The following is a 25,405-nucleotide window of genomic DNA, read 5'->3' as shown; positions in this document are numbered from 1 at the left end:
ACTTTTGACTTTCGGAAAACTGCTTTCCCATCTGGGAAGGTACCTTTAGTTAAAAAAAAAAAAAAAAAAGATTCAAAAGTCAGAATATCAGCTGTTTGTCCTGGCTAAAATCAGTGAAGATATTTGAAAGGATGTTTTTTAAAAAGAGCTCTATGGTCAGTAGTTAGTTTAAATTAAAACCGGATATTAAAACTATACACACACACACACGAATTTCTTTTCAAGCTTTTCTGTTTTTTTCTCTTTGGATCTTGTTTGGAATATATATATATTTATATAGAGATTTAAAATACATATATATATTTTAGAAGACGGAAATCATTTTTTAATTATGTGCTTGTTCCCTGTTTGCATTGTTTCTTCAGAATTGTTTTCCCAGTTCTACTCCTCACTAATTTTTCTCCTTCTTGTTCTTCTTTTTTTTTTTTTTTGCTGTCTTTAGTACCCCATAAAAGGAACGGGGGGGGGGAGGGGCATCTAATGTATCAGATTCATTAGGAACATAGAAAAAAGCACCACTGACCCCTTTTTGTCTTTCTGTGAAGTTTAAAGAGTCCTGGACAGATTCCTCTCAAGTCTAGAACTCTGCTCTCTTGTATTGCTTTACCATATTCTTTTCGGCTTCTGGAGGTGCCAGGGATGATTGTGTACTGTGAAAGAGAACTTGACTGTGACATGTGTGATGACTCAGGAGTCACTGGCACAGCTCCAGTTTTGGTGGTGGCTAAGGGCAATTACTGACAGTAAATGGACATTACTACAGGGGGCTACTCGTTACTTTGCAGATCTAAATAAAAAAAAAGATATGATTTAAACACTTAGAGAAGTCTTTGTAGCAAAGCACACTGTGGAAGCACTGCTCAGCCTGGTCTCATGGCATTTCCCTCTTTTTGAGGATTCAGGATTCAGTAAAAAGGTAGAATCCTTAATCTCAAAAAATCTAAATGCTCTGCCTTCCAACAGCAACTATTATTCACATATTTAAATTATTAGGCCCTAAAACCTGCAAATGCTTTGCTGGCCCTATTCCTTAATGGGTTCCACCTTGAGTTCAGTGGTCTAGTTGGAAACAGAGATTAAACTAAAAACTATTTATTTAAATGAAATTGATCTCCTTATAAAATCCTATAATATATTCCTATTCTTTTGTGTCACCTTAACGTTCATTTTTAATCTTGCTCTAGCACACCCCAATTTCCTCTTTTAAAATCTTAAATTCTATATCTATCCTTGAGGTGTAAATTTGCCACCCCTATCCCTAAAACTCAGTAAAGACTTCAGCCATGTGAGATAAACTTTAACTTTTTCCATTCACAAAGGCACAGTTTGAATCCAATTGTTATTTTAAACTAGTGAGTTTTACCTAACTCATGGCTAAAGTTTTGTGGGTTTTTTTGAGTTGGAGTCTCACTCTGTCACCCAGACTGGAGTGCAGTGGCTGCTCCCGGCCACTGCAGCCTCGACCTGCTGGGCTCTGGCGATCCTTCCGCCTCAGCCTTCTTAGCCGGAATTACAGGCATGCGCTACCATGCCCGGCTGATTTTTTGATTTATTGTAGAGATGAGGTCTCTCCAAGTTGCCCAGGCGGGTCTCGAACTCGTGGGCTCAGGCAATCCACTCACCTCAGCCTCCCAAAGCGTGGGATCACAGGCTGAGCCACCGAGCCCAGCTATGGCTAAACTTTTAAAACTAATGCTGTAAGATCTTTAGGTCTGTCTATTTTATTATGTATATATGTGTACATACTTCTGTTGTATACTGTCTGTGTGACACCAAATTGGCTTATAAATAAAGGAGCACTTATGAATTAAATAACCCAAATGCTTTACAAGATCATTATGACTCTAGTAATCTTTGGTAAATCAAGATATTTTTTAAATTGTTGGTAAAATAGAATCGTCTTCCTAATTCAATGTAGACATTTTTGCTTGGGTCTATTGGAAGACAGGTTTATACTGTCTCTGCTAGATGTTATAGGGTCATAAAACGGTTGCTTTTATGATATTTTAATACTTGCTTAATTTTTCTGTGAGCTTATGTATTTAGATCTGAGCCTGCAGATCCTGGGATCTGAACAAGTGGCTATGGTGAGGCCTAGGAATAAGTCCTCAGAGCTGAACATGGTCCCTTCCTTCCCAGCACGGGTCTGCCTTCTGGCCATAAGGGAGGAGTCAGATCCTACAGGCATTGTCTTCACAACTCTATCCTCTGTCCTGAGCTCTCTACTTGGTGTATAAATTCAGAACTCCAATGGGCCCTGTTCATCATAGCTATCTTTGGGCTCCATGTCGATACTCAGGACCCAAAACAACTATGGAAGACACGGGGAAAGTACCGTGTCGTAGTTTCAAAATTATTTTCAGTAATTTAAAAGTCTTAAGGTCATGTCTGGTTAAATTAAATAGATAATCATAAAATATGTGAATCATTTCTAAGTGAAAATATTGACATGTTAGTTGCTAAACATGTTTAAGTTTGTACATTCCAACATCATATATTTGAATGGTATAGAAAGGCTAAATACATTTAGATGTTAGTAAACAAAAATTAAAAAATTATCTTTCTAAGATAAAAATAAAATAGCTTTCATCTACAAATACTAGTATAAATCAGTTTAAAAACACTGACCTCCTAGGTATTGTCCACTGGAAATTAGGGTTACTAAGAGTTAAAATTGTAATTATTATTACTAGATATAAAAAAATTAAGTTAAAATTACTAGATATAAAAGAAAAGCATCTATATGTGGAGTGTATAAAGAAAGATATAAAGAAAGTTAAAAAGAAATCGTAATTTTTCTTTTATTTAAGAGAGAATTTTGTGTACTCAAAATGATAAGGGGGATAGGAAAGAAAATTTTTGGACTGAACTGAAGGTTTAAGCAAGTTGTAGAAAATTTGTGGAAGAGTGATCTTGTTACAGGAATTTTGTGTGTGATCGAGTTGTTTAAGTTAAAAGGAGATTATTTAGTTTCCCCAATAGTTGAACATTAATATCAAAAATCACATACATGCAGGGGCAGAGTTTGGAACCCTGTGTCAGAATAATAGGGTTTTCTTGGAATGTCGATCTTCTCTTTAATAGAAAATTGTAAGAAATGATAAAAGGTTTATGGAACACTTATCTTGTATAGTCATAGACGATTGAGATTGGATAGACTTGTTTATAAGTTTTTATTAATATTAGCTTTAGCATTAATAAAATACTGATGCAAAGATAGAATTTGTTATTCTCTTTGAATAAGAGTTTTCTGCAATACTAATAAGAGATAATAGATTTTTGTTTACCTTTTCAGTAAACTGCCAAAAAAAGGGGGGGAGTGGGAGGAAAAGATAGATTCTGTTGGTCTCATGCTATCTTTGTTAGGTCTTTTGATTGTTTCGGAAACTAAATTTCCTCTCTATCAAAGAGTAAAGGTTTTTGCTTTTGGAAGTGTTTAAATTATCATTTTGGCTAAATAAATATTATTTTATAGTAACTTGTGATCGTCTTTCAAACAAGTATTTTAAACCTTAAATATTTAACATACTTCCCCAATTCAAATCTCAAATTCTAGAATTGTCTTTTCCAAAAGTAACCCCTGAAAGTCCATAAGAGGCAAATTAGACTTATTTGAAGGCTTAAAAATATAGGGGAAGCATTGTCATTTAAAAAATGGTGTTTTATTTCTTGGATTATATTTCTGTAAATGTGTCAGTAATATGTGTTCAAAAATTATATGAGATTCCTAAAATTATGATGTTTTGTTATATGTTATCAGTAATAATTATGATTAGATTATTGAAGGCCACAGAGATAGCTAAATTTCCTTTTCAATTATGTCTTAATGACCATTTTAAGTCATTCCCACAGTTAATTACGTAATTCTCATGAATTTTCCAAAAGCTCTTTACATGCAAGTAAAATCCTAGTGTTGTGTCTTTACAGAGGTTCATGCCAAGGATGGAAAGGGCTGACAAATTCTCTTGAATGCAGTTATCTGTATCTGATTACTTTGGAGATCATGCCATTAGACTAGGAAAAAAACTTTCAGGATTCTAATTAAAAAGTTGAGATGTTCATAAGGATTGCTAACCCAATATTAAGTAAAATAAGAATTAATTACATGGGACTAAACTAACAGAGGAGGTAAGTAAATTTTTATGATTTCTTTGTTTGAAACATTGCTGAGTCTTACTATGTTTTGTTTTCCAGAGTCAAGAACACTTCTATTTTCTTTTTGAGCCATTTGAGCTTATAGCAATTGGATAAAGTATACTTTGTGAGTAAAACAGAAACATTTGCCATTCTCTCTATCCGATTTCTCCAAAATTTGGAATTATTCATGAGTATTCTTAGTTTATGGCAATATAGTTGTTTGCATAAGTTCAGTAAGACTATGTTTTATTTTGTAACAGTACACAATTAGATACACTGGTTATTTTACCAAGGCTTTGACTGGAATGGCATATTTTCAGATATGACCCGACGGCTATGAGAAATTGAGGTTGACTTTTAAAAGCCTCTGGGAAAGATTGGCCTGTTCCTTGTCTACTTGATTCCCTTACAAGGCTTCTGTCTTTGTGAAGTAAAGAATGTCACTTTCTGACAGGCCCAAGAATCTCAAGTTATTTTGGGACCTCAAGAAGAGAGGAATCCACCCGATACACACAGGTCTTGTAGGCAGTCTGATGGCAAATCTTCAGCTTGGAAAGCCTTGAGGCTTTTAAAAGTCTAATCTGAGATTCCTTATGAAAGTTGCAGCAAAGCCAACCTAAAAGACTCTAAACAGCCATTCACTATTTTTGTTGAACTTTATCCAAATAAACAGGTCAACTGTAATTATACTAAAACTTATTTTACACATAAATTTGTCCTATTAAAATTTGGTAGAAATGGAGAACTAGAGAAAAAAGTTCTGTTTCAGAAGAAAACTACAGTACTCTTGTTATTAGATTCTAGCCTAGCCATTGTTTTTGAGTTTTATTATTTGCCTACAATTTGGACTAAATCATGAATTACTTCCTGGTTATAAGAAGTCTCTACAAGCCGGGCTCGGTGGCTCAGCCTGTAATCCCGCGCCTTTGGGAGGCTGAGGTGAGTGGATTGCCTGAGCCCGCGGGTTCGAGACCCGCCTGGGCAGCGAGACCTCATCTCTACAATAAATCAAAAAATCAGCAGGGCATGGTAATGCATGCCTGTAATTCCGGCTACCTGGAAGGCTGAGGCGGAAGGATCACCGGAGCCCAGCAGGCCGAGGCTGTGGTGGCCGGGAGCGGCCACTGCACTCCAGTCTGGGTGACAGAGTGAGACTCCAACTCAAAAAAAAAAAAAAAAAGAAGTCTCTACAGAAGAACCTGAATTTAATTTTCTTCATGATGTTTTTAGTTGGCTCCCCAGTGGAATCGATTTTTTATGTGTTCTGGCACATATATCTTATTTTTTGTTATAATTCTTAAAAGACATAACATGGAGTCAATATACCCAATGAGCAGTCATTTTAACACTGCTTTGTTCTGTCATGTTTTTCTAGCAGTTCACTTAAATTTACCCGCTAATCACTAGTCAAGGACAAAACCAGTTAGTTTCTCAAAGGTTGCTATTGATAATTGCTTTACAACCCCCTCCCCAACTTGTTTTGCTTGTCAACAAGTTAACCTAATCAGCCCTTCATGACCTTCATGGCAGACCCTATCAACATGGCAACAGTCATGTGACTAACCCACCCATCTACCCGCTGTCCATCACCTGACATCAGTACCTGTGCTTACCTGCCCTCCTTGATGATGTGTAGCAGACGACCACCCAATCACCTTAATGACCTGCTCCCATCAAAGGGAAGGATTAAAAGGAATTCAACTTCAAACAGCAGTTGCCATTGTTTGTTAAACTCTGGTGGGTCCACGTGGCTCTTTGAGCCATAGCCACCATGTTTCCTAGCCTTGGCCCTCTCCCCTACCTTGGGGAGGTGAATCTTTTCTCTCTCTCTCTAATTTACTTCCCAAATAAACTTTATTTTCTTTCCTAACTTCTGTGTAAGTCTTTGCATCTTTCTTGCATCACTGGATCACACACCTCCCCCCCACCCCTCGTCAGGACTGACCTAACATTTTGGAGGCCTGCTAGGATTTTTTTTAACCTAACAATTCTTATGTGCATTATATTTCCATATATCTTTCATTGTTTTACTTCTTCTGAGAAAACTATATCTGTGGTATTCTGAAGACTAGGTATGACTCAACAAGCGACAGTAGTCATAGATCAATGCATTTCATAAAACTACCTAGGAATGAACCTTCCCAGTGAGAAGGGGAGGGTAATGAATTTGACACACATATTTTGATCATCCATACTTTTAAGAAGAAAGATTTTTTCATCAATAGGGGGAAACGAGAAAATAACTTTTATCTGACAAATGTAAGTCTTTTTGATTATCACGCCCAGAGAGACATTAAAATGAGACAGCAATCATATTCTACTATCCCCTTTCAGTTATGTATTTAATCTCTTGACATTGCTTGCTATTGCCACAAGTAGCTATAAGTCAACCTAATAATGCCACACCAGACACTATAACCAACACTCTATAGCTTAATATATAGCCAATCACTAATCAATGCTATTTCTGTAAACCAATCTGAATTCTTGACAAACAACTTTATAACAGCCAACTCCCTGTCCCCCTTTTTCTGGCCTTTAAAAATCCACTTGTAACTGCTGCTAACTGAAGTGTACATTCAGAGCAACTTAAATCTATGCTCCTGGATTGTAATCCTCAAGGCTGGCCTAAGTAAATTCTCTACTTATATTAATTTTGCCTCAGCTTCTTCCTTTTAGGTCTACCGGGGAAAAAAAGTCAAAATAGTGTTTTTGAATTATAAATAGATCATTAAAATAAAGAAAAATTATTTTTTCTTTTAAAAATAAAAATAATTTTAAAAATTATTTTGTTAAGTAATTTTTGAAAGTGTCAACAAAGTAATTTATAAGGAGATACATATAACTAATACTTGTTGAAAATTACAGTTTCTGAATTATATGTTTTCCCTTCAATTACTTTGGTTAATTTTCCCTGCCATTTATCACTGTACTAGTAACATTACTGTTAGGGGGGAGTAAAATGCAAGTATTAAGATATATATTTGAAAGTACACATTTTTACAATACCAAGCACATGACCACTCATATCTTCTTTGTTGAACAAATACTTCTTTCAGAGTGGGTGGTGCCAGCTGCTTGATGGCACATGAATGAACCTATTTTACCCTTAATCCATAAACCCTCCTAGGGGATAACACTATAATATACATCAGTGATTTCTCTTCCTGGAAATGATCTCCTATATGTTTAACCTCTTCTTCAGAAATCAAAACATTAGCATAAAAATGTTGAAAATACTTTCCCTTAATTATTTTTATTTGGAGAAAGTATAGCCAATTAGAATATTTGAAATATTAATCCTAGATAGGAGGGCTTTATATCAAATAAATTATCATCATTAATAATCTAATATAATGAATATTGTCAAAATCTTATTCATGTGTTCCTGTCAAAATATGGAGACTTGTTTAACAAACAAAACCTTGGACTATTACATACCTGAGCTTCTGGTTGTACTGTTTGACCTTTTCCAACGAGGCTGCATTTATCTGGGCTTGAAATTCTTCCACGGAAACATTGTCTCTATAATAATATCCTTCCATGCTCTCCAGTGCTGTATAAATAAATAAATGTACTTTACGAGCAATTTTATTACTCAGTTTCTCCATATTTAGTATAATTTTATTGACTTTAGTAAATATGTCAAGTAGCTCCAAGTATGAACATTTATGCAAGAAATTGTATTTAGTCCAAAAATGAATGGAAACTGTTTCACTCTCAAAATAAATATCAAACATTTGGCAATTTTTCTGTCAAGCAGGCAAAGAAAATTTCTAATTTAAACTGTCCTCTATTTTTAAAACATTTTGTATATATTGTAGGAGACCACAATATGCCACCCGAAAATACAACTGTAGAAGACCAAAATTTACCACCCCAAAATATACCTCATTGGCATAAGGATTATTTTGATCTACTTATTTTGAGAAACCACACACAGACACAGGACAAACTCAGAAAACAGAGAAGTTACCCTCTCATAAAAAAATTTAAGTCTAAAAAGGCAATCTCTCCTTGTAAGAGTGTCCCCCTCCCTGTACTAGGAAGAGAAAACTAAATCATAAGAGACTCTTACATGCACAAAAACTAAACCCTTGTCTAAGGTGATTTTTGGTCACCTCCTTATAATCAGGCCTTCCCCAAATCCTTCTTCCTTTGTTTCATTTGACAGTGGTATTTGTAGCCTGAATTCATAGCTACCTTTTTTTAATGTACTCACTTTTCCCTGAGTATCTCCCATATATATATGAAGTATACATGTTATTAGACTTCAATTTGACTTTCTCTTGTTAATCAATCTTTGTTAAACACTATGAACTATGAAGGGAAGAGAGAAAATTATTTTTCCTCCCCTACAATGTTCTTTGTAAAGGTAAACTCAAACTTCATATATATTATACATATATATACACACATATACATTCTATACTGAGTGTTTATAAACATGTATGAAAGGCACCATTGCGCATTCACATATGTCAGAGTAAAAAAAAGAAATTGACACTCTTCTATATTCACATTCTCTTAAAGTTTCAATTAATGTAATAAATAAAAAGTATCGATGAAGTGAAATCTTAGAAAACCACCTCTATTCAAATGGTCAGCTTAGTTAAAAATGAATAAACATGCATGCAATATCACACTAATTTTAAATGTCTTTTGATTAATATAGATTTCCTTTTCAATAATATTTTGATGATATGTTTCTTTTTCCTTTAAATTTTATAAGGTGACATTTAAAAAATTTTGGAGAGGAGCTAAATCACAGAAAAGGGCCCAGAAATATATGATTTCCAATGCAAAGGTTGCCAACAACAGGGATGATAATGGGTCCAATGTGGAAAAGTAAATTATTTTTCCTTGAAATGCATTACCACTTATGAGCCTCAATTTTTTACAAACTATTTCAAAATTGATAAAAATTAATCTCATTTCAAAACTGTGAAATTCCATGGTTTCTAAACTAAATAATGAATTTTATTCAAATTGAGAAAAACTGTTATAGCCATTTTTGGAGCAAAAATAAGAAAGCGCTAGTTTTAGCTATGTATATACTCTAAACTAGGCAGAGTTATAAAGCACTGATGAGAATAATAAAATTTTAAAAGAGCATGGCTATATTTGAAATTTAAAAAAATAAAATATTAAATAAGTGGCTTATAACTGAGAAAAGCAACTATGGAAGATTAGACAGAAAGCACACTACATTTATATCAGTACAGAAAATCAAATCTGTGGGCTTCTTTCACAGATTTTTTTTTTTATTTGTTTATTCCTTATGCCTTCTGGGAAGAAGCCCAGGGAATTTTACCCTAAAATATGATACGTTAGTATAGTGATCATTTTAAATTAAAGGCCCTTGCAAATCAGCAGATAGTAGAAGAGGCTTGTTTTTGATATTCCCTTGTCTACCTTAAGACTGAACCTGCCAAGAACAGAATTGCCTTCCATCCCCTCCCTCAAATATATCCTAGGAAAGAAGACTGAGGAATGTAACCTCACCTAGAAGAACTTTTGCACAAGATAATATCTGTTTTTCTAGCTCATTCAAATTCCAACAAAATCATTTACAAGCTAATTTCTGTTTCCTGGGTCTATTAAGTCTAATAATTTTACTACCTCCTAATTCTCTGTCTCCCCTTCCCCAATGAAGAAGGGAATATAACATCTGGACCTCACTGGGTTATCAGGTAATCACTTTCCTGTGATTTTTTTCCCCTGTGCACATTAAATTTTGTAATTTTGCCTTTTTTCTTATTAATCTGCCTGCCGTAACTTCATTTTCAGCAAACCTTCACAGGGCAAAGGAGAAGCTTTCCCTCTTAGACCCTTTATCTGCATTCATTAGAATAGTTGTAACTGGCTTGGCAAACTTCTGGTCCTTAATACACACCAGAAATAAAAGTCTCCCTGATGAAACAACCCTTAAATACATGCCACGTTCACTTCTATTAACAAGCTGTTATTTGTGAAAAGCGAATATCCAAGATTCAGTCTATCAATACTCATACTTTAATGTGAATTACTCTTACTAGTTGGAAAGCTGATGAAAGTCTTTGCATTAGAGTAAAACTCCAGTTTCTGCTCCATAGTTACTGTGAGAATTTTGGACAAGTTAATTAATATCTGAGATCCTCAGGCTCTGCGTTTTTGACATGGAAAATAACAGTACCTACTAGTTATGGTTAATGAGAAAGAATTTAATTAAATAATAGTATTAAGTAGCCTATAACTATTCTTACTTATTGAATGAGTTTTATGTACTAGGCAACGTGCCATATGCCCTACAGATATCATCCAATTCAATTTCCATGAGCTATAGATACACATGAGTGTACTTAGCCAAACAGAAAGTCTGGGTAATGAAGAGAAAGGTCCATGCAAGGACACTTCAATCTGTGACTTAAAACCAGAAACACTAGCAAAACTCTGGAAGGAGCAACAGTGGAACTATAGGGCGAGGGGTAGTGGGAGGAACCACCTAGAATCTAATTTTTATAAAGGTCTCGATAGCTCAACTTTGGCCAGAATGGCCAGTCCTGTCCCAAAGCTTGGAACAATATAAGAACAATTATATAAACACAACTTAACATAATTTTAATAAATACTTCTATAATCCCCAAAATTGCCATTTTCATTACATTCTTGACAATATTTCCAAATTAACAAGGCAGTTAAAAATTCATAATTGCATACTTTTTTTTTAAATAGGAAAAGTGTCTAACAATTTTGCCAAAAATCTCAGCAAGAATTTTGTGGCACAAGTATAGGGTTATGGGGAATGAACCAAACAAGATGAGTTCTATATTTAAAAATGAAAATGCATATGACAAAGAAGAGTAAGGAAGACAACACTTCCTATTTTAGCTAAATAGCTTGTTTATTCTTATGCAAAAAGAAAACAGAACATTTTGCTAAATTAAATTTCTAATCTCAGTAAAAGCCAGTTAAATATATAATAATGTGTTAATTTCCAACCTTGGTCTTTTTAAAGCATTTTCTTGCCTAATTTCCTTAGGTCTTATCCATAAAATTACATAGTTCTCAAAAAAAATTGACATATTTTGTTAAATAAATACTTACATTTACTTAATAGCATTTAATTAAGAGCAGTATTTAAAATAAAACCTTAAGTTTGTTTCCTTGTTTTACTTCTACCACTTTTGAATTAAAGGAAGAAAAACACACATTCCATTAAATTTAGGTAAGTCAGCCAAAAAGGAAAACCTAAAGAATGTTTGAGAAAATTGAAGACTAAATTATTCTAAGACTGAAAGTTAACTGTATTTCCACTTACTCAAAATACATCTGAAGGTTTTCCCAGAAAGGAATTAATCAGGAAAAACACAGGATCTCTGAAGAATAATTTCCAGAATAGTGTCAATCAACTAACACTTGCTTTTGATAGCACACTTTATTTGTTAAATAAGATACCGCACAGGTACTGCTGTAATTCCCCAGAAATGGTCACAGTGGGACAGAATCCCTCAGTGAGGAAAGCAAGATTTGCCGATTTCATTAAGACCAACATATGGAAATGGCTGTGTGACATATAATAATGTGTTGTGTTTCTAAATGTCTCAAAACGCAGTCCCTTATGACAAGTGACTAAACCCGCAGTGAAATTGCTGACTTCTCAAAGTGTAGGCACATGTATGACAGACTGAGGTGATAGCAACTGTTGTAGCTGAGCGCTCCCAAGACCGAACAGAAATGTGAAGTCAAAAAATGGCTAAGATAATGACCACAGACATTCCTGTGGTGGGCCATAGAAACAGCAAAGAGACTGACTCTGGTCAAAATGCCTGCAGAAGCCCTACCCATCAGAGCTCTGAGGCTTCCTTTCCATGGGCCTCCAGAAGCTCTGCTGGGAGTAGAGCCCACCCCTTCCTCCCTTGCTGGTAGATGTTTTAAGGGAAATCCAGACTTGCCTGGCTCGTCAGTCAGTGTGCTGGTCTCTCCAGCTCCTTGACATGGTTCATACATCCTTCTCTCCTATTACTGCCTGTTTGTGAATACATTTGTGTGATTGTTTCTGTGTGAAAGCTTTGCAGTAACCCATATATTTGAAAGCATTTAATTGGCCACTGAGTCATCGTGAAACCTTTTGTCCTCAGGTGGGGGCCAATACAACTAGCTGACTCAAGCCTGACACGATACTGGGCTGCCTTTTAAAGAGAGGAGGGTTTACACATTCATATACAGATTCTTAATATTTGGAAATCTCAAGCCTGGGAACTGTTGCTTCTTTTTGAAAAAAGTTATATATTGCTTTAATTATAAATATCATATAAACCCAAAGAGAAAACAAAAAGTTTCATCTTTTAAACAACCTTAAGAGTTTTGGAGGAAAAAATACTCAAATGAAGGGCACTTAGAAAATGACAGTGTTTATAACAAAATGCTTCCTTTTGTTTAAAAGAGAAGGCAGTCAGCTTTCCAGGTGATTTTTTATTACTCTGTGAGCAAAGAAAAATACCTTGTAAAGAGATAAGAGTTAGGGATGTAGTTTTTATTGCTTTCTTTTTTTTTCAATAGGAGGTTTAAAAAAAATACCGGAGTGTGCTGATGGAAGAAAGACAAGCATCACATGTCCTGTTTGGTTTAAGGCAAATCACCCTCCAAAGACACAGAGAATAGGTACTTAACACTTTACAAGGAATAACGATCATATTCTATACATTTAAAATCAGAGATCTTTATGTGATGCCACATCCCTAAGAGGTAGAATACGTGGGGGTCAGAAACCAATGGTGGAAGCAGAAATGACTGTGCTTAATGTCTGCTGAGGGTTGACCTGAATCCACAAAAAGTTATGACAAAGTTGTACCCCCTGGTGCCTGCAAGTGTGACCTTATTTTGAAATATGGTCTTTGCAGATGTACTCAAACTAAAATGTGGTCCTACTGGATTAAGGGTAGGCCTCCAATAACTGGTGTCCCTAGAAGAAAAGGGAAATTTGGCTATGGAGACACAGACACACACAGAGGGAAAAAGGCCATACGAGAGTGAGGGCAGAGATTGTAACTATGCTGCCACAAACCAAGGAATGCCAAAGACTGCTGGCAGCCACCAGAAGCCCGCAGAGGCAGGGAAGGATTCTTCCTTAGAGCCTTTGGAAGGAGCATGACCTGACAACATTTTGATTTCAGACTTCTAGACTTCAGAGCTGTGATAAGATAAACTCTGTGGTTTTGAGCCACCCAGTTTGTGGTAATTTGTTATTGAAATCCTAGGAAACTAATAACATCAGTTCCAATGACACACTTGGGAAATGTGTGTTTCTCATCCCTGAAACTCTGGCTCCGTGGGTTTCCAACACACCAGCCAAGAAGAGCAGTCACCACCTTGGCAAGGCTAGTTGACCCTAATCAACCGAAGTATAGGGCTATTGTTATACAATGGGAGCAGGAAGAAATATGTTTGACACCCAGGCATCTACTGGGGTCCTTCTTAATACTCACTCACCCATATTTGATGGTAAATAAACAATCCTGATGTGAGAAGGGCATAGAGGACTTAGAGACCAGGGAGGGGTTCATTTCCCTTAGAAATGAAGGTCTTGACCATGCCACAGATTGACCACTGAGACCAGCAGTGGTTTAGGCTGAGTGAGACTAGTCTACAATAGACAGTAGAAGAAGAAAAATGGGAATTGACTGTAGCTCCAAGACCAGCTATAGCAGTGAGGGCTATAGTTTGTCCCTTTAGTTTTTCTCTTTAATTTTTCTCTCCTTACCCTATCTCTCTAGGAGGGATTAGCCCACTGAAGTTCTGGAAAAGCCTCTTTCTCTTACACAAAGACATGGGCCTGAGGGGTACAAAGACTACAGAGAATGCTCTAAGAGCTGGCCGCTCAGCACTCAGATCTCCCTTCAGAAATGATGGGTTCGTTGCCTAGCTGCATTGACTGCTACAGAAAACATCTATCAGTTGTTCATTCTCTAGCATGTTCAGCCTTTGCTGAAGAAAGCTCCCCCACCATGACCTAACGATGCAGAAACGTTCTGTATTGTTCTCAGTACCTTTGCCTCAGTTCCCCCAGAATCTAGGCATGTTGAACACTTGTGAAATGAGTTAGTCTAATTAAACAAAGATTAGCTAAATCAATTGTTTCATGATCCACACAAACTTGTAGTTTCTCACTTCTGGTGGACTCCAGAATCACCTGGAAAGCTTCTAAAATATCCTGGTTTTTGGCCCCTACCTTCCCGAGATTCTGTCTTAATAGATACAGTGTGGGGCAGAGCATGGGTATTTTCTAAAACCTTCCAAAATGATTAATTAACATGCAGTTAGTGTTGAAACCAATGGCAGAGACACAAAAATAAGTCAGTGGGGAGTGGGTAGAGGAAGTGATCCTGATTATTTATTCTCCTTGTACTCCCATTTTCAGCCAATTTATAGTTACTTGCTTTATCTCACCAAGGGCTCAGGGATCCCAACAGCTTCAATCCTCCGACCTGTAGGAAGCACTTATGAATATTACCTAGAAGATTGCTTTAGTGTGATCATCACATTACAACATTTTGGCTATGTTTTCCACTGACTTTCCTGTGTTACTTACCTTGAAAAACCTGTGTCGCTTTTGTCTGCCTAGATCCCTGTTCCCCTGCAGTTCTGGCCTTCAGAAATAATACATTCACCTCCAACTCTGCTCACTTCCAACCCTGAAATTCTTGATCTAATAACTAGTCCAATCTCTGCTGGATGCTCCAGCGGCCTTCCTTTCCCCAACACTCCATGGAAGCAAGAAAAATGGAAAGAAGGTGACACATTTGCTTCCTGTTCTACTCTCTCTATATGGTACACAGACAACTTTAGAAGGGTTGTCTTTAGAATACTTCCCAGGAAATCTTCAAATTAATCCAATTTTTCTATTTTTTATTTGCTATTAAAGAACAGTGTACACATATATACACAAAACTAAAATCCTTCAAGTAAACTTTCATCCCAGCAAGAGACTCCATTTGGAATCTCTTCTATTTACCACCAACTTCAATTACCAGATGGTAATCTCTACTCAAACTAGGTCTGAATTTCCTGTGCTACTCTCAGTCTGATTAATAATAAGAGCTACTAATTAGTCCTCTGGGAGTTTTATGAAGGCAGAGGAATGTCTGCATCCCTTTAAGTAAACAACCTTCTTCACTGACAGATTTTTAAAGAGACAGACTTTGCCATCTTCTTTTCCTATCTGTGACCTCAACTGCAGAAGTATTTTCACTGTTGTTTTTTTCAAATCATCTTTCATATTTTATTGCTGTAAGAACACCAAAACCTAAAGTTGATACTAGCTTTTATTTAAATTCCATTTTAAAAGCTACACTGTATTCACTGACATAACATAATTTAGAAGTTACTTTTAAATTGACTTTTGCCAAAATTATAAAATAGAGTTGCTTGCAAAATAATCTTTTTCCTATGTATACTGCTGCTGGGTATGATTTTTCAGCTATTTATGGCTCATATGTCACAAATGTAATTAATTTTTTTAAAAAAAGATACTTGGTGCCATCTGTCATCTCAGTAATGATTTCAAATACAAAATTTTTAAAATGAAAAAATCAAGGAAAAGAAAGGAAGAAATTTTAACAACTGTAAAATCTGGCTAAATTTTGTAAAAGTTAATATTCCAGACCACCAGCATCCTTTTCAGGCTCCTCCAACTATCTATCTCTATAATGGCTTTTAACATATTTTAGATAAAACGATTCCAACTCATCTCCAAAGATCTACTTTTGCTCATTTTATCTTTTTTTTCTTCATTTTCATGATGGAATCTTGTATTACCTACATTGACCCTAACTATAAATCACAGTCCTCCAAAGAGAAATGAAAATACCTTCTTATAACTCCTAAAATCATGAGACCTTCCTCTGTTAAAATGTATTCTTGACAATATGTTTGAGGTAATCAGTTTTTAAGCTATGGCAATTAAAGAAAGGGTAATCTTTTATTTTGATTTTTTTATCTATTTATTTATTTTTTCTTGTCACTGACTTGAAACTCAGTACCCATCTTTTAGAATCCAGAGTTTTAAAATACTATGCATGTGGCACAATGCAAAAGTTTCTCTTGGTAATGAATTTCAATTTCATATGCCTATCCATTCTATAGTTATATAGATAAATGGATTTTACTCCTCTACTCTTCTCATTTTTTATTAGAACATTAAAATTCCACAGCAAAACCAATACATTTCTTGAAGGCTCAAAAAAAGAAAAAACACAATTCCTTAGGGTATCATTCAGAGAAATTGATACAATCTTGTGATCATAGCATGTTTTTTTTGTTGTTGTTGTTGTGTTTTTAGGAGGTGAATACTAAACTAGAAGGCACTATACAATAATCTGGATTTTTCTAGGTAGCATTTTATTACTAAAGAAATAAAAAAGATTCAGGACCTTCCTTCAGAAACCTAGTTCACTGCAAGAATTTTCTTTGTCCTACTAATCTTAATTTCTTCTATGGCAGCTGTTGATGCTCATTATTTATTTGGGAAAAAAATTTACAAAGGAATACATATTTCCTGATCAAGAAAATTGACACAAAGAATTTTAAAAATCTCAATTTAACTGTCCAATGATATTGAAAACACTTAACATACATATTTGAAAGGCTATACATACATATATGACATAATTGAGGTTAAAATATAAATTCCTTTTTATAGTCCACATACAAATACTGTCAAAGTTTTTCTACCTCATAAAATATTTTAACCATGCAATTTTAATGGCTTTATCATAATTTAATTTATTTAAACAGCTTATTAACCCAATTTAATTTGTCTTTATTTATTTAAACCACTCATGTCTTTTTTCAATAAATTATGCTGTAATCTTATTTGATAAATATTTAAATCATACATGATTCTTTCCTTAAAAACATTCCCTGAAGTAAATATATTATCTAAATACTATGAAAAAATCTTCAAGTTAAAAAATCATGACTGTTAAAATTAAATTTATTTAGAATAAAGATAAAACAATTAAAGCATGTAATGCATTTTTAAGAAAACAGTTTACCTTGTGCGAAAATAACAGGATGAATTTTAAACCCTCCTCCATTTTTCAATCGTTGAGGCAGTTGTTCAAAATGATAACTATCAATATAGAAGTAAACTTTCAGAGCTTGCCGACTTCCTTCTGCTTGATATGTAAGAGGGACATCTAAAATGACATTTAATGTCTAAAGTAAGAATATGCTATATGGTATATTTGCTAACCTTTAAAAAGAATCCTGAGGATTACTAGAAACTAACATATTAAGAGTGCTCGTGTGTTTCAAGTTCAGGTGGACATACAGTGCTATTCAGTGAAAGAGAATTAAGTGAGCTTCTCATTAGCTAACGCAATGAATTTATAACTGTATTGTACATAAAATTCTATAATGGAAAACTGCATTGTACTTTGACATACCAGATGTCTCACTTAAATAATGAGGAGTTTAGCTACACATGGTTTTGATTCAAAGTCTCCCAAGGCAACTGCCTCATTCATATTTTAGTCAAAATGGGTCCTTGGAGTATACTTCTTAAGTAGTGTGCAAGAAACTCAGTACATAGCAACCATTATCAAAATTAGCACAGTTTCTGCAAGCTCCATTTCCCAAACACCAGATCCAAATTATATCAGCCTTTGTTGATGCCCTACAGTCATAAAAAATTATCTGTCCAAATTCTTGTAGCTATTTTTCAAAGTTACTAAATGTAATTACTTAAAAGCAAACAAAGAAAAAACAACTAACTTAAAAAGCTAAAATGTTGTAGGAGTATTTTACAATATAATCATAAATCCTCTCCATTTTATGATAGCTATCTATGACAAATATTTCTACCTTATGAGAATGCAAAGTCTTCCTAAGAAACTGAATAGTCACACTAACAAGTTAAAAATTAAGGTCAAACACAGTAGGCATTTAACACATGTTCTTGACTCAATATGTATTACTTCTAACTTGCTTCTTGAAATAAAATTGTGTATAAAAGTAGAGTTTAAGTGTCACTTATGATCACATATTTCAGGCTCCTTATTAAATCTATCTAATTAAATCTGTATGTCAATACAGGAGACAATTTATTAATATCTATGAGTCTTTTTTAAGCCATGTAAACTGCTTGTTTTATTTCTGCTACTACTTTTTTTAAAGGCAGACATGAAGGACTTGGTTTAGGAAAAAGAATAAGTAAGTTTCTCAGTCAAAGGATTGGAAATGAATAGCATTTTAATAATTGGGAAAAATCCTTTTTTTCTGGTTTCTAAAATAAAGAAAAAAGATGCATGAACACAAAAAATACAGATTTAAACATATTAAATATTTGTATCCTCTAGTTCCCCCTTTCATTCACTGTCTCATATATATATATATTTATTTATTTGTGTTAAATTCCACACCCTTATTCTTTGGCATCAATATAGTCGACCGCTGTGTTAACAAATAATGCTGTGGAAAGGAAAATGATACAACAGTTGGAGTCCAAAATTACAGAACTAATATAGAACAAATCAAGATGTTATATTAGGGATTAAAAAACTAAAACTTACTGAAAGTTTCCAAGTATATTAGTTTAAAATGAAGTTAAAACCAAGAGCACTATAAAAAAGAATGGGGAGAGTTTCCCCCAAAGTATTTGTTGCACCTGTAGAAGTACATAATAACTCTTATTAAAATAGATTTAAAAAAATACTCAACAAAATGTTAGCAAATCAAATCTAACAGTGTATAAAATGAATTGTATATCACAACCAAGTAGGATTTATCCCAGGTATGCAAGGCTGGTTTAACAATCAAAAAGTAATTAATGTAATCCAGCATATCAGCAGACTAAAAAAGTAAAATCACATGGCCATATCAATAGACTCAGAAAAATTACTTGACAAAAATCCAAAACTTATTCACAATAAAAACTCTCTGTAAACTAGGAATACAGGGAATGTTCTCAACTTGATAAGGAATATCTACAAACCTATAGCTAACATCATATTTAATTTCATGGTAGGAACTAGAAGTTTTCCCACTAACATTAGGCACAGGCAAGGATGTCCCCTCTCATCATTCCTTTTAAATATCACACTGGAAGCTTTAGGCAATGCAATATAACAAGACAAGAATATAAAAAGTATAAAGATTGGGAAGGAAAAAAAATTCAACAAAAAAACTCCTGGAACCAGTGGGCAATTATAGTCAGGTTGCAGGATAGAGGTTAATATACAAAAGTCTATTGCTTTCCTATAAACCAGCAATGAACAATTAAAATTTGAAATTAAAAACATAAAACTGCTTACATTAGCACCCCCTCAAAATAAAATACTTAGGTATAACTCTAATAAAATATGCATAAAAGTCATTTGAGGAAAACTACAAAACTGAAGAAATTTTTTAAAAAATAACTAAATAAATGGAGAGATATCCATGTTCATGGATAGGAAGACTCAATATTGTCAAGATGTCATTTTTTCCCCAGCTTGTTCTATAGCATCAGTGAAATACTAATCAAAATCCCAACAGGATATTTCTTAAGTTTATATGGAGAGGCGAAAGACTCAGAATAGTCAACACAACATTGCAGAAGAAAAACAGAGTTGGAAGACTGACACTACCTGATTTCAAGACTTACTAAAAAGCTTCAGTAATCAAGAGAGTATGGTACTGGCCAAAGAGTAGACAAATAGATCAATGGAAGAGAATAGAGAGCTCAAAAGTAGTCCAGCATAAATATAGTCAATTGATCTTTGACAAATGAAGCAAAGAAAGTCTTTTCAACAAATGTTTCTGGAACAAAAACATGAATCTAGACATTGACTTGACACTCTTTATAAAATTAACTCAAAATGAATTATAGACCTAAACATAAAATGTAAAAATATCCAACTCCTGGAAGATAACATAAGAGAAGACCTAGATGACCTTGGATATGGTGATGACTTTTAAAATATAACTCCAAAGGTACAATCCATGAAATAAGTACCTAATAAGCTAGACTTCATCAAATTTAAAACTTCTACTCGGTGCATGACAATATCAAGAGAATGAGAAAACAAGCCACAGAAAATATTTGCAAAAGATACATCTGATAAAGGACTGTTATCCAAAATACACAAATAACTCTTACAACTCAACAATAAGAAGACGAACAACCCAATTTAAAAAGGGGACAAAGACCTCAATGGATACCTCAGCAAAGAAGATATACAGATGGTAAACAATATATGAAAAGACACTCTATATTATTTGTCATCAGGGAAATGCAAATTAAAACAATACTGAAATATGACTATATACCTATTAGAATGACCAAAATCTAAAACACTGACAGCTCAAAATGCTGACAAGTAACAGGAATATTCATTCATTTCTGGAGAGAAAAATGCAGATTTTCCACAAAATAAATTTTGTTGTAATCAGTCTAATCATTTTGCAGTTTACTCCTCCTTCACTAATTATATAATACAACATGGGAAGTAACTTATTCTTTCCTTATCACTGAAATAATCAAATTGCCCAGTTGTTCCTTTTTATTTCTCACTATTTTCAATTCTCCACTTTGGAAGATAGTTTGGCAGTTTCTTACCAAACTAAGAAACTCTTACCATATGATCCAGGAATCGTGTTCCTTAGTATCTCCCCAAAGGAGCTGAAAACATATGCCCACCCAAAAATCTGCACACAGATGTTTATAGCTACTTTATTCACATGTACCAAAACTTGGGAGCAACCAAGATGTCCTTTAACAGGTGGATGGAAAAACTGGGGTACATCCAAACAATGAAATATTATTCAATATTAAAAAGAAATAAGCTATCAAGCCCCAATAAGACATGGAGGAAACCTAATGCATATTACTAAGTGACAGAAGCCAATATGAAAAGGCTACATACTGTGATTCCAACTATATGACATTCTGACAATGGCAAAACTATGGAGACAGTAAAAAAAAAAGAAACCAGTGGTTGCAGTGACTGGGTATGGATAGAGGAAAGAAAGAATGAATAAGCAAAAAACACAGAACTTTTAGAGCAGTGAAAATATACTGTATGATACTATAATGGTAGATACATGACATACATATGACCTGAACCACAGACTATACAGCTCCAAGAGTGAATCCTAAGGTAAACTATGAACTTTGGATGATTATGATATGCCAATGTAGGTTCATCAATTATAACAAATGTACCTCTTGGGTGGGGGATACTGTTAGTGGGCAAGGCTTGCATGTGTGGGGACAGGGGCATATGAAAAATCTCTGTACCTTTCTCTCTATTTTGTTGTAAATCTAAAACTGCTCTAAAAATATAAATCTTGTTTTTAAAAAAAGTACTCAGTACTAATGTGGAGTTGAAAATTGTTGCTTTTTATTTGCGGAAATTTATTTGCTATGAAAAATAAATGTGATAATCGGGACTATGTAATGATGAAAAGCTTTAAAACCATTGCTGCATGAGGAAAAGGTCTCTGGTAGCACCCTGTAAAGAGATTCATTCTGGACAGGAGTTTCAACAGTGCCATCTCATCCTTGTAAACGTGGCCTCCAAACATTGAATGGGCTGGTGAGCTTGAAAATAAGTCTTTGACACGTAAGTTGTTAGTTCACTGTACCTGGATTGCTTTCCCTGATCGACTGCAGGACTGGGCCTTTCTAGTCTTTCAGATGTCTGCTTAAAAGCTACCTATGCAGAGAGCCCTCCTCTGGTCACCTGCTGAAGGGTCACCTAACCTCTTTTCTTTATGAATCTACTATTTCCTTCATAGGACTTATCACACTGCTATCTTTGTAGGTGATTTCCTATTCATTGTTTCCTCATTTAAGCTGTCAGCTCCATGAAGACAGAGACCATGTCTATCTTTTGCATGATGGCTTCTACAGCTTCAGACAAAATGCTTGGTCCATACAGGAATAGTGAGGGTACAAACACATTAATTCTAATAATCAATGACTATAAAATTACTCATATTACCACTGAAAAGGAGAAGACTTGCTGCCATTATACCATTCTTCAAAAAATGCAGGCTTTCCACAAAATAAATTTAATTACAGACCATGTAATCTTTTCATTTTATTTCTCCTTCAGTTATTATATAATAAGACATGGGATGTATCTTATACTCCTTTATCACTAAAGTGGGTCAAATTGCCCATTTATTTATTTATATATCTCACTAGTCTCTAAATTTGATGCCAAAAGCTCTTTTTTATTTGTTTACCATTATATTTCTGAACTTAGTTCAGCACTTAGTGTGTAATACATATTTAATAATTATTTCTTCAGTGAATATGAAATGTTTTTAATTAAAACATTTGAGTTCTACTTGCTTGGTATGCCGTAATTCTTCAGAATCTCACGATTCTTTATGCAAAAGTAAGATTATGGGTGATGCTATAAATACACCTTTTTAAAAAGAATGCTCTGTTATAAAGTAAGGCTGATAGATTCAAATACTTACTGAATACCACCATAAGCCATATATAATGCTAAGAATTTTTCAAATACATGGTTTTACTTAAGCCTCTCAACCCTATGATTTAGTGGAAGCTAATGTTCTTATATTTGCAAATGAGAATGGAATTAGCATTTATACTCAGGTATCTTGACTTGAAAGCCCATGGTCTCTCTATACCTCCGTGCTTTCTCCTCTCTGCACTTGACCCTCCCTCATAGACATGCAGCCAATTAGTCTCCATCCCAGTGGTGTAGATTTAATTAGTCAATCTGTCTTTTCTGTGTCTATGCATATAGAAAGATCAAACCACATGCAATGCATAATAAAACTCCAGTTTTCTTAACACTGCTTAAATGAGACGTGATGCCCCTCGGATAGTGAATAATTCTTTCTTGAGTCAGCTTGAAATGAGAACTCTTCCTATCATCACTGTCTTTAATTTGCTTGGAATGTCTAGTAGTGTAGCACTGCAACTAGCTCTTTACTAGAGAACTATTTTCAGAAGTCAAGGTTATGCGTCAAAGAAATACATGAAAATGTACTGCCAAATGTATATCACAATTTTATGTGTATCATGGGTATTTCTACATTTACATACTAATATTACTTAACATGGCCTCAATTATTTTTAATACTTAGTATGTGTCCCAATTTGCCAAAGTTAAATCTCTCATGGCGGATATGCAGTATCAAACTTATGATATTGGTTCTTCTCCTACTTGCTCAACACACCATTTGCCAATAATGTCATATTGGAACCATGGAAAACAGTACTCCTGTGAACTTTTAGTTCTTCAGGCAAAACTTAAAAAAAAAAAACATATTGGGTTATTTCACAAAAACTGAGTTATCTCTACCTTCAGCAAAACTATGCCTACATTATTCAAGTAAATGAAAATATATCCTATTCTATACATATCCCCAGAAGACCACGCGGTTTGTTCAAATAATATTATCTTCATCAAATAATGCTTTTTTTTCTCTCTGCCAGAAAAATCCTCTTTTGAAAATATCCTAAATTTCTAACTTTGTACTTCTCCTTCTCTGTCCGGTTCATAAGGGGAAATGAAACTTTAAAAACACTCTCTTCTCTCTACCTTCATAAATTAACATAAACAACATTGACTTTTAAAAAAAATCATCTCCACGGTGTCTTCATGGTCAAGTTACCAGCCTCTCTCACCTGGGTCAATCAGTAGCTTTCTAATTGGTCGCTGGATTTCTGCTCTTGGCCCCGCAGAATGGGCTATTCAACACAGCAGTCAGAGGCAGCCTTTTAATATGAATGCCTCATGTCATTTTTCATCTACTCAGTGGCAAAGCTCTTTCAGTGGCCAGCAAGCCCTGCATGGTCTGGCCTCCTTATTGTTCCCACCTCCCGCTCTGTTCCCCTCACTTGTGCCACTCCTGCTACACAGACCAACTTGCTATCCTGAAAACTAGCCATACATGCCCCTGCCTCAGAGTTCGGAAATTCTGAGAAACTCTTCCCTTGACACCTGCATGACTTGCTCCTTCAGCCCCTTCAGGGCTCAGCTCTCCTTCTAAGTAAGGATTCCCTCTCTACCCTGTCATTTGCAATCTTTCACCAGATTTTTTATCCTTTGCTCACTTTTGTTTCCCTGCATATCTTTCATATTACCTTCTAATTTATTATAAAATTAACTTGTTTATCTTACTTGTTATTTACCTCTTCCTGTTGAAACATAAGTACTGTGAGAGATATGTTTATTTAGTTCTCTACTGAATCCAAAACCCAGAATAGTCTTGGCAAGAAGTAGGCATTTAAAAAAATTTTGATGAATCAATGAATGAATGAATATCATACTTAAATCAAATAATGAATTAAGTTAATATTTATTAAGTGCTATTTATTGTGCTAGACATTGAGAAAGTGAAAAATAAAAACTTCTCTCAGCCATGTAGACTTATATCTTCTATAATACTACAAAGAAAAAAAACTTATGAAAAAAACAAGTACATATAAGTAATAACAAGCTGTTAAGGCTTTGTTAGACTAATAGATATGCTTTAAACCTATTTAAGAGAATGTGAACATAATAGATAAATGACAATAACATGCAAAAACTAAAAGATATGGACATTAAACAATAGGTATTGCCGGTACTCTGAATCTATAACTTTTAAAATACTGCCTTTGGCAGGTTTAATGATAGAAAATTACTAAATCAAAGGGATACTTCAGTCCTTCAGTTCAGAAAATAACTACCTATCAAATACATTGACATCAAAGCTATACCATGTTATTGTTTGATGCCAAGGAAATCCTATAAACATTTAATTACTTACTTGCAACCAGTGGTTCCTCTTCTGATGGCTTAAAGTAAAAAGAAACCCTTTCCAAATCAAATAGTGCAACCAGTGTATCTTCTAACATGGCTTGTTCATCTGTCTACAAAGAGAAAAATAATATATAACACAATATGATATACAATGTAATGTAATATAACATGACATAATGTAATTCTATATCGAAAATAGTTTCACTAGTGTTTTATTTATATACAGGTACAAAACAAAATTATCAACAGTTCTCTAAGAATTTATAGCTCAAAATATAATCAACAAATCTCTCAAAGTTACAAGTTTCTTTTATGGATTTATATATTTTCGTTTCTTTATTGTTTACATGATTATACATACATTTTTTTCAGCCTATTTTGCAGCAAGATCCTAATCTTTTGATTTCATTTATTATTTACAAATAAATACATAAAAAGCACACTATTTGCCTCTACATTTCTTTCTTTCTTTCCTTCTTTCTTTTTCTTTCTCTCCCCCCCGCCTTTCTTTTTTT

The 25,405-nt window shown here is 34.3% G+C and overlaps 1 protein-coding gene across 1 annotated transcript in view; it reads right to left on the bottom strand.

Moving 5' to 3' along the window:
• The window catches only part of PREX2 (phosphatidylinositol-3,4,5-trisphosphate dependent Rac exchange factor 2), a 264,759-nt gene that overhangs the window by 71,376 nt on the left and 167,978 nt on the right, over window positions 1-25,405 (bottom strand). Inside the window, exons 33-35 of the mRNA XM_008062862.1 lie at window positions 24,898-25,000; window positions 17,172-17,315; window positions 7,579-7,693 (exon numbers count right to left, since the gene is read on the bottom strand). Of these exons, the coding sequence (XP_008061053.1) occupies window positions 7,579-7,693; window positions 17,172-17,315; window positions 24,898-25,000 (362 nt within the window). The remainder of the gene's footprint in view (window positions 1-7,578; window positions 7,694-17,171; window positions 17,316-24,897; window positions 25,001-25,405) is intronic.

The sequence above is a fragment of the Carlito syrichta genome, unplaced genomic scaffold, assembly GCF_000164805.1.
Source record: "Carlito syrichta isolate Samal-C Ts95f unplaced genomic scaffold, Tarsius_syrichta-2.0.1 Scaffold305870, whole genome shotgun sequence".
Lineage (NCBI taxonomy): Eukaryota > Metazoa > Chordata > Mammalia > Primates > Tarsiidae > Carlito > Carlito syrichta.
This window is presented reverse-complemented; position numbering and strand designations above follow the sequence as displayed.